At 34.9% G+C, this 14,105-nt stretch overlaps 1 protein-coding gene across 3 annotated transcripts in view; it reads left to right on the top strand.

The window, feature by feature from the left end:
- RSRC1 (arginine and serine rich coiled-coil 1) overlaps positions 1–13,339 on the top strand; it is a 384,075-nt gene extending 370,736 nt beyond the window's left edge. For all 3 annotated transcript variants that reach the window (XM_081073945.1, XM_081073944.1, XM_081073946.1), the window contains 3 exons: positions 813–919; positions 8,125–8,274; positions 8,921–13,339. In XM_081073945.1, coding sequence (XP_080930071.1) covers positions 813–919; positions 8,125–8,274; positions 8,921–9,013 — 350 coding nt within the window. In that variant the 3' untranslated portion in view covers positions 9,014–13,339. The remainder of the gene's footprint in view (positions 1–812; positions 920–8,124; positions 8,275–8,920) is intronic.
- Positions 13,340–14,105: the final 766 nt, after the last annotated feature.

Raw genomic sequence — 14,105 nt, 5'->3', positions numbered from 1 at the left:
CAGCCAAATCCAGCATGTGGAAAATTTTAAAGGACAGATGATCCAGTTTCTTCAATAAATAAATGGCAATGAAAGGAAGGACAGTGGACTGTAAGTGATTGAGAAGGATTTAAGATACTTACCAACCAAGTGTAATGTGTAGACCTTGTTTGGATCCTGTTTCAAACAAACCAGCTGTGAAAAGACATTTTTTTGGACAATCAGAGAAAATTAAACGTGGACTGTATAAGGTGATATTAAGGAATTATTGATAATATTGTTGGATGTGAAGATGGTATTATAGTTATGATACTGTTTTGTTTTGTTTTTTCTTAAGCCCTATCTGAGATTCCTACTAAAATATTTAGGAATGTCTGGGATTTACTTTTAAATACTCGAGGTCTACCCAAAAAAATTGAAGTGAGGAAGAATAGATTAAGAATAATAGAAAGTTAATGATTATAGAAGTGGATGATGGCTACAGGTGGATTTATTGTGCTCTTATTCCTTTCATATGTATTTCCATAATAAAATAGGGGTTTTTTTTGTTGTGTTTTTTTTTTAACCCTCCCACCAGATTAGCTTAGATCATTATGGCAGCACTTTCTCAGCAATGTTTTAGGTGAGAATTTTAGTATGTAGGAATGTTATATTTGCGGATCTTAGGGGAAAAAGAGTTTCTTGTTATAGCTTAACTATAATTTCTTTTTATCCGTTAAATTTTGAAGTCGTGAAATTACTTCATAGGAAGAAAGAAAGAACATTGCTTAGGTATAGTGTTGTTAACAAGCTTATATTCTAAAATACACTGACATTATACCCTCTTTTTTTAGACCAAGCCACCCTGATAGAGCAAGTAAAAAGAGTAAAAGAAATTGAAGCCATTGAAAGTGATTCTTTTGTTCAGCAGACATTCAGATCAAGTAAAGAAGTCAAAAAGGTAAGTTTTCATTCAGGCACTATGAATAAGCCTTTAGATTCCAACTGAAGAGATGCTTTATTAATGGATTTCACTTAAATGTAAGTGCTTCTTCTAATAGATGAAGTAGGGTGAGAGTGCCAGCGTGTTATTGAGAGAGAATGAATCAGTGAGAATCAGTTTAACTTGTCAAAAAATGTACTGTAAAAATGTATCTGATGCCATTTTTATTTTAAAATTCACTGAGAAGACAAAGTAAAATGTCAACACGTCAGTTCTATAACAGTAATACGCATATCATGAACATATACAGTTTTATTTTCAAACATATATACCTACTTTTTGAATTGACATTGCTAGAGAAAAGTGAGAAAGGGGCTTTAACAATAAAATTATTACCCAAATAGTAACATAAATCTGTACTTTTTGCCCAGATGGATATCATTCAACTCTAGTAAAAGGAGCTGCAATTGGCATTTTATTTCTGTTGAATATTTCCTGTATTCTTTCAATCATTATTAGCGCAGCTGTTAGGAATATGTGTTCTTTTGGTGGGAAAGGCATTCTACTATGAAATGCATGTACTCTTTAACAATATACATATAACAAAGACATGGTATAGTTACCACTTATTCAAAATATTCTATATCTGTAAATACATTGACTGTATACTATCCTACTGGTGAATGTATCATTATATATTTTTCTCTAATATTTAATATTAGATATTTAAATAGTTATAAGTTTATGGGTGTTAAGTAGTTGTAAATTTGGAGCTGTTACATGTTTGTAAGTATCTATTATCACCTTAAGATAAATTTTTCAAGATGAGTTATTCACTAAAGGTTAATATTGTTTATTTTCACACGTGTTCCCAAAGCCATCTTTCAAATGCCCCCAGAAGTGCAAGAGTCTGCCTCTGAAATCCTGGTTAACAATAAGTCCTATCAGATTTTTTCATGTTTATTGACCTGAGATGTGAAAATTAACCTTTTGTGTTTCCGTTAGCATTTCTTTTGTTACTATATACTTCTTAAAATATACTTGTAAAAATAATGCAGTCTGGAAACATGAATGGAGTATGTGCTGCATATAGGGAGCACAGAACTAGGTAGCTTCGGTTAATCCACAGACCCTGCCTTGTCGTTTTGTTTTCTTTTTGGGGGATAACTTTTTTTTTCCTTTTTTCATTGGGGAATATTGGGGAACAGTGTGTCCCTCCAGGACCCATCAGCTCCATGCCAAGTGGCCACCCTCAATCTAGTTGTGGGAGGCGCAGCTCACTGGCTCTAACCACTGAACAAACCAGCTGCCCACCAGTGGCGGCTCACATTTTGTTGATTTCATTTGACCTTTTTGTAGTTTGCCTCCACACTCCTAAAAAGTAGAACTGTGAAATGCACATTTATAAATATAGTTGCCCATTTTTTTAATATCTTACTCTAGCATATTAAAAGATGATTCATATGTCCTAATTGAATTGTAACTTATTTTAAAAATTACTTTCCTACTTTTTGTTTTGTGAAGTTTATCCTGACTTCCCAGTTCTCACTGGACTTACTTAAGATATAGTGTTTTCTTTCTGTGGAAATACTTACTCCTCTATAATTAATACACTGGGTTTTCTTCTAAGTAACTTTTTCCTATTTGGTACTAATTATTAATATAAAATTATTTTTTATTAAAGTTTATTGGGGTGACAATTGTTAGTAAAGATACATAGATTTCAAGTGTACAATTCTGTCATACATCATCTATATCTCACATTGTGTGTTCACCACCCAGAGTCAGTTCTCCCTCCATCACCATATATTTGACCCCCATTTACCCTCTTTTACAACCCAAAAATATGGAACGCTTCACGAATTTGCATGTCATCCTAGCGCTGGGGCCATGCTAATCTCTGCATCGGTCCAGTTTTAGTATATGTGCTGCCGAAACGAGCACACAAAATTATTTTTCATACCGTTCTTCTCCTCCAAGATACTAGCAGCTCTTCCAATTAACAGTGGAATTGGCAATGAGTAAGGAAATTGATCAAAAACCTACTTGATATAGAAAAAAGAGCATGGGCTTTGGATTCAAGGAGATCTGAGTTTGAATCTTAACTCCCACACTTTCTGTAGTAATTTAGGATCTTGAGCAAGCTTCTCGACCTCTTTGGGCCTCAGTTTCCAGATTCATAAAAGAGCTAATCATACCTGCTTTTTGGAGTTGTTGAGGATTAACTATAATCATTATCAAATATTGAGCATAGTTCTAGATCCAATAAATGTTTATTTTTAAATAACATTTTCTAGCATCTGTTTATTTGATATCTAAGTACATTCTATAAATTAAGCATAATGCTTGAAAGCTTGAATTACTCTAGATGCTCAATCTGTCTTACGTATAAACACCTTACCCCATTACATTTCTCTAATATGTCCATTTTTTTCCCCAAGTCTCCATGCTTGCCAGTAAGACAGACCTCTTGCTGAGCAACACAAAAATTCTTAGATGTCTGATTTCACCTTAAAAGTCTTTTGAAATGTATAAATGTAATAATGTCTGTATATCTGAATTTGGGGATTAGTAATATTTTTACCTCATTGTATCCCCCAGAAAAGTTTTAAAAGATTATTTCCCTATAGGTTATTCATCTTAAAATAGCTAACTAAATCCAGGAGAAAAACCTCTTCTTTCCAAATCTATAACAAAATCCCAAATAGCTATATGGCTTTCCTTGGGACCAATATAAAGGAATTTCACCTAAATCTCTGATCAAAGGGAAAACCATTAATAATTATTTTAATAATTAGTTTCTGTTTCCTTTAGTTTTTAGTGCTGAGTTGGAATTTATGCTCACCTTCAATATACTTTTTTTAATACTAGTAATTTAGATTCTACCATTAGGGATGAGAGGACTAGATGGAACAGCCATTTCCATTTTGTAAGGAACCTTCATAAATCTGTGTGAAGAAAAACCCATCTTCTGTTTCAACTATCTTTTAAAAACAAGTTTCCTTTAGCAATAATTCTTAGAAAGAAATAATATCAATTCTGGAAAGCCTAGAATTAGCTAGTTCTAGGTTGGATAAGTATGACAGAGAAGCGAATGCAGCCTAGAAATATTAATCCAGCACTGTGAGTTGAGCGACTTAGAAATTATTTAGTTAAAATATTTACCAACATTTTTATTTCTTTCCTCTAAAATCAAAACCAAATTACAGTAAATCTTGGGTTTAGCAATTGGGAAGCAGTGGTCAAAAGCATGAAATGTAGAGTCAGGCAGACGTGGAACCACATTCTGATTCCGCCATTTTCTGGCTATCCATTCTTAAACTATAACCTCATTAAACCTTGGCTTTCTTATCTTAAAATAGGGATAATACCATTTTTAAAAGATGGCAGAGGATTTTAAAAAGATGAACAAGTTACTTTACATAGAACACTTAGCCAAGTGTCTGGCACATAGAAGATACTCCAGAAATGAAAGCTGTTCCCACTTCTCTGCCTCCTACCCCTGCTTCACCTCCCCCTCTTACTGAATACTGACGGCTGTATTTGTCTGTGGCTTCCTTAAGAGGAATTGTAGATATGAAGATTCCCATTTTGATTTGGCCAGAGATTGTTGTAATTTTTTATGGTTTGTAGACCCTAAATTTTTTATTTGAGGCTTGATGACCTACTGTATTCCTGAACAAATAATTGAAAATTATGCCACAGCTTTTACACAGAGACTTACTGGTATCCTGTACAAACATCAGTTTTCGACCAGTTTGTTTCAGCACAGCCTTTTGGAAACATTAAAGCAAATGATGTATAACAATGTTGTATCCTAGCCCCACTTTTTTATATTTAAATAACTAAAATAATAATGGCCACCATTAAGACTAAACATTTAACATATATAATTTTTCTAATATCACAGTATCCCTTATTTATAGCTAAGGAAGCTGAGACTCAGTAAATTTTATAACTCCTGGTCACACTGCTGATAAACAAGAAGAAGCAACATTTAAACCAAGTTTGTCCAACTTCAGAGCCCATGATTTTCCTAGTAATAAAATGTCTCTCATAATTGTGAGCTCAATGCACATTCCCTGTTGTAGTATAAAGAAAGCATGCAGTGAAAAGTAGAAAGTGGCACCAATAGGGGGATATGCTAAAAGCCTCAGAAGATGGCATTTACCTTGGTGAATGTACAGTAGTCTAAAGTATTAACCATCCAACACTAGACTTTTATTAGTCACTATGTTTCAAAATGATCAGAAGAGCAGTGATGGGCCAACAATGAATAAATTCACACTCGACTGTAATATGAAACAGAAGCCAACTTATTAGTTTAGAACAGGAGTGTCCAAACTTTTTCAATGTTTTTCACCAAGGGCCATATGCGGTAAAATACACAAACAGCCGGGCCACTCACTCGAGGTGAAGTCCGTATTGCCTCACCTGGTTAATTTAAGTAAACTAAGTATAGTTTTGGAATTTGCTGCAGGCCGATAAAAAATGGATCTGTGGCCCACAGGCCGCAGTTTGGACACCCCTGGTTTAGAACATGATATCCCTTTCCAGCTTCTAAAATGTCTATGTCTGCAGTATAGTGTAGGGATTCAGGATACCAAAGAAGCTGAATTATTTATCAGGAGATTACTTAGCAAAGGGAGGTAAATTATCTGGAGGACTATTTCATCCACATCATGGGGAGACGTGATGAGCTATCCCTGATGCAGAGCCAAGGCTAACTCTCTTGAGGACTAAATTACCCATGACCCAAGTTTCAACATCTGTCTTTCCTGGAAAGTCGTACATGCATTGGTATAAAGTTTGTATCTCTGAAAAAGGCTTTTCTATACTAGCCAGCCGCCTTCAATTGGTAGAATCTTTTTTTATCTATGTTAATTCCACTAATTAAGGTAGGGTGCTGTGACCAGAAAAGTGGCTATTACCAATGACATGCTAGACACGGTATCTCCTGCAATACATATCGGTTTAACTAGTTTAACCCTCCGCAATCATATTTCTCTTGTGGGAGATCGTCTAATAGCTCCTGCTATATTATCAACTTCAGGAACCAAGATGCAGTTTGTTTAAACTGTTGTCCCTAATAAGCTTACTACCAACTATTCAACTTTAAAATTGTTATATGTGGCAAATAATCCGCCTATGTCCAAAAGGTCATTTATTCTTTCACTTGGAAGTACAGTTTAAAACACTTTTTTCCAAACTGGACCACCAGGTGGCAGTGCTACTCAAAGCCAGAGGTTTAGTAGTGGCCATGTTGAGGGTTTTGTAAGTCAAATTTTCTCGCTTAAATAAAGAAGCAATTAATGGTTCTTATCACACATTTTTAATTATCCATTATTAAATAATAACTTCCATGCTCTGATTCTGTCCTCTGAGAAGTTCACTTATGTGTATATAAGAACCTGTCAAAAAAAACTTTAATATACCGTGTAGTTAAAATTGAATGAGATTACTTGGTTTTTATAATACAGTATTATCTCTGCCGTATGTTTGGCAGCTGGAATAACAGCAATCCACAGTTTTTCAAGGCAGTGCAACACAGACAGCCTGTCTTCTAGCTAAGTCCTATCAAAGCATGGCTGAGATACGCAGAATGACATGCTCTTCTATTCTCTGCAGAGCAACATAGACTACCAAAAATGATGTCCTAGACCTCATGGTTTAGCGTACTTCCCAGTTTTCCCTATGCAGAATGTTGGGCTTTACTAGTATTATATGCCCTTGGTTTTATAAAGGGTTGGTACAATATCACTTAGGGCTACGAGCCTTCGAGGTCCAATATGTTGAAGACATAGAAATATTTGAGACCTGGAGAGGGAAAAGTACTTAAGAAAATTGCCAATTCAAATTTAACAAATATTTCTTTAAATATTTCTGTCACTTGGTACAATTTGTGCTTATGTATTTGTTTTTGGTATTTATTTGTTAGTAATCTGTCAACCCATTAGCAAAATGTAATCTCCACTTGGGACGAGGAACCTATCTATTTTATTCTCCCTGTGAACCCAGTGCTTAGCAATTTGTAGTGCTCAGCAAATACTGGTTAATTGATGGATCGCTAATTCTAAGATGAGTTATTCTAATTAACTCATCATGCGTATTTCATTTTCTAGATGTTTTTGCTCAGTGAAATGTTCAGGAGTACATAAATAAAAAGAAAATGGAAATTGAAAAACTATAGGTGTAAAACCAATAGGTGTAGAAAAAAGGCTAAAAAGTTGAATTAATCTCCCAATTGTCTTGATTTTTTTTATTTTAACTTTGAATTTCAACTTCTCATCTAATCCATTCCATAGTATCCCTGAAACCTTGCTGCTAATCAGCCACTTCCCTGGCCTTCTCCTTTCTCAGGGAAGGAAATACTAGAATTAACCCAAGTTAGCACGATACTGCTGGATCCTTCCAGGCAGGAACGAAGATTTATTAGTGCTTTTGTACCCAGCACTTAGCATAGTGCCTGGCACATAATATTCTATACAATGGAATATTATTCAGCAATAAAAAGGAATGAAGTTCTGACATGAACCTTAAAAACATGCTAAATAAAAGAAGCCAGTCACCAAAACACACATATTATGTGATTCCTTGTATGCGAGATGTCCAGAATAGGCAAGTCCATAGAGACAGAAAGTAGATTAGTGGTTGCCTGGGGATGGGAGGGCTGGGGAGAAACGGAGTGCAGTGACTGCTAATGGGTATGAGGATTGGGAAGGATGATGAAAATGTTCTAAAGTTGCCTGTGGTGGTGGTTACAAAACTGTGGATATGCTAAAAGCTATATGAATTGTAATATGTGAATTATATCTCAGTAAGACTTATTAAAAAAACAAGAACAAATAACCTTTGAATTTGCTTTTTATACCTAAAGAGGCCAATGCATCTAAGTGCTAGAGATTTGTTACAAGCTTGTTTTGATAAATAGAATTGTGATATATGAAATAAGTTGTTTTCAATGGTATAGACTCCTAAGTACCAATTTCTTAAGAAAATGATGCTGATCATAAGAAATGAGAAACAATTTCCCAATGTTTTCGTATTTGTTTGCTTGTTTTAGGAATCGTTATTTCTTATTGAATAAACGATGGCCTTTTTGTGATTAGTATCATCTCACAGGAGACTACTGAACAATTATTATTCAAAATCAGAAATGTTATTAAAGCAACATTCTAGTTGTACATTGTGATGCAGTTAATAAGATGTGCTTTATTGTTCAGTCAGTGGAACCCAATGGACCCAGTGCGGCTGCAGCTCCAGGCCCAGCGTCAGTAGTTGCTGATCTCCCCGGTGATGAAAAAGAAGTCGACCCTGGCAGCATCCCCACTGCTATCAAGTACCAGGATGACAATTCTCTGGCTCATCCCAATGTAAGATGCCTAAACCGTAAGAATGTCAATTGAAGTCTAGTTAACTGAACTAGTTCCCACTGTTGTCCTTTTGTGCTGGCGACAGGACAACCATTGAAGGAAATGGATTCGTATGTTCTGATTTGCTAAAAATAGGCAGCTGGCCTCCAGCCCTTAGAACTGTTACATGTATTTGAATGTGGTATGTCCGACTCATGTTGCCTGACTTCTAGAAGTATTCTTTCTATGGGTAAGAAAAAAATGGACGAAAAGAAGAGCTTTGTTTTGTTTTTAATCTGGCACTTCAAGGTCTCACTCAGGCTCAGCTCTGCTTGGTTTACTGAGTGTGGACATGTCACTGGCATCATATTTTGCTCTCTTCTGTGAAATAGTGTCATTTCACAGAAGCGTGGAGGAAACAAACTTCACAAAATAAGGTATAAATTGTTAACCAAATGATGATATTATTAGTCCTTTTACTCCAAAGCTATCTAAGCATTATTAATTCCAAATAGATGATCTTTAATTATGAAGTCATGAAAAATTAAACAGTATCCAAATCTTGTGCTGAAAAATTATTCTATAAAAGTGATTTGTTTCATGTACAGTCAAGTCCAAGTTTCTTGCAGACATTAACATTTTTTTCTTTTTCTTTTTCTTATTTCAGTTATTTATTGAGAAAGGTGATGCTGAGGAAAAGTGGTTCAAGAGATTAATTGCTCTTCGACAAGAAAGGCTAATGGGCAGTCCTGTGGCCTAAATAATACGTATGGTTGAGTTAACAGTAATGTTGTAAATTTAGGTTTTTAAATCCCAAATTAACTTTTTATTCTTGAAAAGAATTGACCCGATTATATATAAAAAGGTAATCTCATTTCATTCATTTCTCATATAGGCTTGAATATTTGTTGATTCGAACTTAAACATTGTGAATATTAAAACTAGTGTAAAATTTAAGAATGCATGAAAATGTCATACTGTTAATAAAGCTAATCCTGAAAAGATCAGTGGTAAATGGCACACAGTAGTGTTTTGCGTACAATTTTTAAAATATCAAGTTGTCATTTAAAGACACAATTTTGATTAATCTTGTATATATAAGAAGTAAACTATAAGCTATAAATTGAAATTTCATCTTCCATGTATTATGAAAGCATTTTTGAATCTTTTATCTCACTTGACTGCAAAATTATAGGACAATAAAAAGCACTCTAAACAATTTAAGCAGAATGAGTGTGTTACTATTAAAAGAATAATAAATTGAAAAAAATTCTTGAAAATTAAATAAATTGATGGTTTATTGCTTAGAGATTAGCTTTTACTAAGTGCTCCTTTGAACCATGTTAGCAGATACCAGCTCATTCTTTTAGAAATCACATGTTCATGCTAGACCTAACCAGTTGGCAAAATATCCATGATGGGGAAATCATTTCTGAGAAAACTGACAAGAGCTCTCACTTCAATCTTACTTAACCAACTGCTGTTCCCTGCGAGGAAGCCAGCTACCGTATTTTGTTGTGTATAATGGGCACTTTTTTGGCCCAAATTTGTGAGGGAAAAATAAGGATGTGCATCATACATGGGTAGTAGTAATTCCATATTTATACAAATGTTTCTAATTCTTTTATTTATGCTTATGGGATAAAAGAATAACTCTAGAAATCAATAATGATATCTGTATACAAAATAATACCCTGGAATACCATATGTAATCGGTTTTGTTGAATTTATGAGGAACTTGCAATGACTACAAAGCATTCTTGGCCTTCTGTGATACATAAATATTGTAAATTTGTTACCGATACATAAAATTTCTTGAACCTTCTTCTATCTGTTTTTGTGTTTTGTAATTATTTGTTACATAAAATTTCTTGTATCATAATATGTTAAAAATAAACGCTAAAATTCCTTTATAATACAAGAAACAAATACGTAAATGTAAACAAATAAAAATTTGAATTAAAAAATTAAAACAAAAGATTTTTTTCCCCCTGAAAGTTTGGGCCAAAACGGGTGCACATTGTACATGGGAGTGCATTACACACAGCAAAATATGGTAATTGTAATTTTGCTAAGGCTATCTGTCATTGTAGAATACCTTTCTCTAGTAGCTGAATGTAAATCAGCTATGCATTCCATACTGAACGTGCCAGAGATAAGGACTTTTAGTCCTTGCCTTACAAAACTAGTTTTGAACAGTTGACATGAGTATTTCCCTTTCCTATTGTGTTGTGTTGTCTCTTCTCACTCTAATTTAGTCTCTTTGAAGACTGTACCTCCGAACACAAGAGAAATATGAAAAGTTCTTGGGACAGGATTACCAATCTACAGGACATTTTAATGCCATCTCTTTTTGTATTTCTGCAACTACTAAAATTCTAATCCCTGTTAAAAATGAAAAACATGAAGGCTTACTCTTAATTGCAAAAGATGTGGAAAGTAGATTGATGATAAAAATACTTGTTTTCATACAAACATGTTTTCACATTCTAAATACATGCCAGTGTTCTTTTTTCCCTTAGCTATAAGTTCCCAGTATGAACCCAGGTTTGTATCGTTTTTAATATAGATATACAAAATTTTAGTGACTTAAAAGAGGGATTCATTTCTGAAATATTTTGTATTTCATTCTTTGCCCAAGTTGTAAACAGTAAAGTACTATCATCTTTTGGAAAGTACATTTTTAGTGGTGTAGGTGAGAATATGGGTTGTCATTTGGGCCACTAGGCATTTTTTCTCAGTATGACTGATGTTCCTCATCTATAAGGCAGTGAAAACATTATGATCATCTTTAATTATGTTTCACACCAGTGTTCCTCTGTGGCAAGTAGCCCAATACAGAAGCTTGAACTGTCTATTTGTGCTAGGCAGTAAAATATGAATAGATTTGTATTTTAAAGCTAAATTTTTTACATGGATGGAGAATCCAGTTATTTTTTTTAATTAAACTTTCATCCCTACAGGAATTCATTGTCTATGCCCCTCCGTTCTGATTTCTAACATGATGCATTTTAATCTATGATGAACTGCGTTTACTTGCATTCCTATGGAAGACTACAGTCTTCCCACACAAGCCAAACCAAATTTACTGAGAAAGACTTCATAGAACACTATCGAACACACCACCAAACGCAGGCTAGATGATGCATCCTGGCCCCTTGATATCCTAATATAATGAGTCTATAAAACAGAACAATACCTTTCATGTCACTGATTAATGATAACAATTTGGACCTACATGAAACCTCAAAGTGTTTTTTGAACACTTATTTTGTGCAAAATGATGAGTGCTAATAATACAAGTCGGCTTTTCATTTCTGAAATGAGTACATTCTCAGGGAAAATGGAGTAAGAACACTTTTTTCAGGCACTCCTTAATTAGGAGGAGGGAGATACCTAAGGATATAAGGACAGAACACTTTCAGTCATTCACCTACCTTGCTTCAGCATGCTAGCATGTGAAATGAGAATACTAATAGTGGACTTGCCTACTTGGATTTTTGAGTAGAATAACCTATGAGAAAGCCCTTAATAGAAAAACTTTACTATTTATACCAAGGAAACATTTTGGCATGGTAGCCATCTTAATGAAATATGGAACAAATTGTTGCATGGATAATGATTTTAAAAGCTACACCCCAACTTCAGTGTACTCCTTATTATGTATATGTTTAAACTGCAGTGTCCAGTAGACCCTATTCCAGCTGTCCCAAGTTCCCTGATCTCCCTCCCTGCCAAGACTACAAGATACCCTTGCTCTATAGTTAGTAACCTGCTATGTACGTACTTGCTTGAGGAATCTCAGGTCTCCTTCAGTCAGATTTACCCTCTTTTTTTTTTTTTATACCTACCTTGTGCTGCGCACAATAAGGACAGTGGGTATATAGAGGTAAATCCAGTAGGGATCCTGCCCTCAAGAGGCTTGGTTATGAAGCCCCAACGTGTGTATGTTACAAGAGATAAAATATTTAGTGGCAGAAGAGAGGATGTTTGCAAAGAAGAGAGAAATTACTCCAAGTTGGAAAATTAAAGAAGTGGAAGAAATGAAATCCCATTAAATGGAAGAAATGACAACTGAACAAACACTTGAAAGGATAAGAAAGCTCCTGGAGCCACAGGAACCCACAGCCGTCCACATCCATCTTCCTGACAGCTGCTCTAGATGGCTGGGAATTGTTGCAGTTCTAACCAAGGGAAGAGTCCCTCTTGTAAGAGGGGCCTCGCCCTCTCAATCTTATTAAAAATCCAGGCAATATTTTAGGTTCCTGGTCACCCTCTGGTTTTCTCCATCCATTTCTTCCTTTTGATGGAGAATCGGCTGAGCCAGGCTTTCATATGGCCACTGGCATCAATAGTCTTGTATCCCCACTGCTTGTCAGCCAAGATGACACGAGATGAGATGTGCAGTGGTGGCTGAAAGGAAGCTTTCAATACCTCAAAAAAAGAATTACATCTGCCAATAAGGCCTTGCACAGCCATGTGGACCATTGTATGTTCCCTGATACTCTTTTTCCACCGTGTACTGTGGAAATCATCGTTTTGGAACTAAAAGATACAGTTCAATTACCTGCGGTTAGATCCCTCCCCAAATTTCTTTTGGTTTGGGCATCAAGTGAAAATATTTGAGTGAGCAAATAAGATAGTAACAAAAGCTAGACATGGGACATTTTCGGTCACTAAACTAGGGATGAATTGATCTGGAATTCTTGCACCCGTGTTACTCTTTCCTTCCCCCCCTTACCCAACCCCAAAATTCCTTCTGAGTATTAGAGATTTTATACCAGCTCTTGGCCATTACTCAATAGGTGCAGTGCTTGAATTGTTTAGAAAATGTTTAAACGTCATCCTTTAAAACGTAAGCCTTACTCTTTGGAACTCCCTTTTGAAGTAATGGAAAAATCATCTTGATAAGAAAATATCTGAGTTTTTACAGAACAGAAATAAAAATGGAGGTAAGAGAGAACACTGAATTCTCAAATCATCTTTATCTTTTATCATCAGGATGGAGATTGATCAATATATTCAGCTCTATTTGATGTTTTTTTTTCTTTTTTCTAAATCAAATAAAATGTTCTGTTATAATATATTTCCAAATTATTTTTTGCTATTGTTATGTCCCCGGAATCTAGCCTATGCATGGCACAAAGAACGCTTTTAAGAAATATTTTTCAAAGAAAAGGGAATGTATTTGTTCATCTCAAATGGGCAGTCTGTTTAACAGTCTGGTTATTTAAATTACTAACGCTATTTGGAGCCAGTGCAAAAATAAAGAGGTGTCTGGGTATATATATAACCAAAATAATTGAAAGCAGAGTCTCAAAGAGATATTTCTACACCCAGGTTCAATGCAGCATTATCTACTATAGCTAAAACATGGAAGTAACCCAAGTGTCCATGGATGGATGAATGGATAAATAAAATGTGGTCTATACATGCAATGGAATATTGTTCTACCTTACAGAGGAAGCAAATTCTGCAATATGCAACAACATGAGTGAACCTTGAGAACATTATACTAACTAGAATTATCCAATCACAAAAAGACGAACACTGTGATTCCACTTATATGAGGTACTTAGAGTAAGACATCAAAATCATGAAGACAAAGTGTAATGGTGGTTGCCAGGGGTTGAGGAGAGGGGGAAAGAGGAGTCATTGTTTAATGGGTATAGAGTTTCAATTTTACAAGATGAAAAGAGTTTTATAGGGATGGATGATGGTGATGGTTGCACAACAGTGCAGATGTATTTAATATCAGTGAACTATACATTTAAAAATGGTTAAGATGGTAATTGTTATGTGTATTTTACCATATATACGTATATATGATGAGTTTTATAACCAAATTAGTT

Source organism: Rhinolophus hipposideros, assembly GCF_964194185.1.
Source record: "Rhinolophus hipposideros genome assembly, chromosome: 2".
In the NCBI taxonomy this organism is placed as follows: domain Eukaryota; kingdom Metazoa; phylum Chordata; class Mammalia; order Chiroptera; family Rhinolophidae; genus Rhinolophus; species Rhinolophus hipposideros.
The sequence above is the reverse complement of the archived record's forward strand: the minus strand, read 5'-3'. Positions and strand labels throughout refer to the sequence as shown.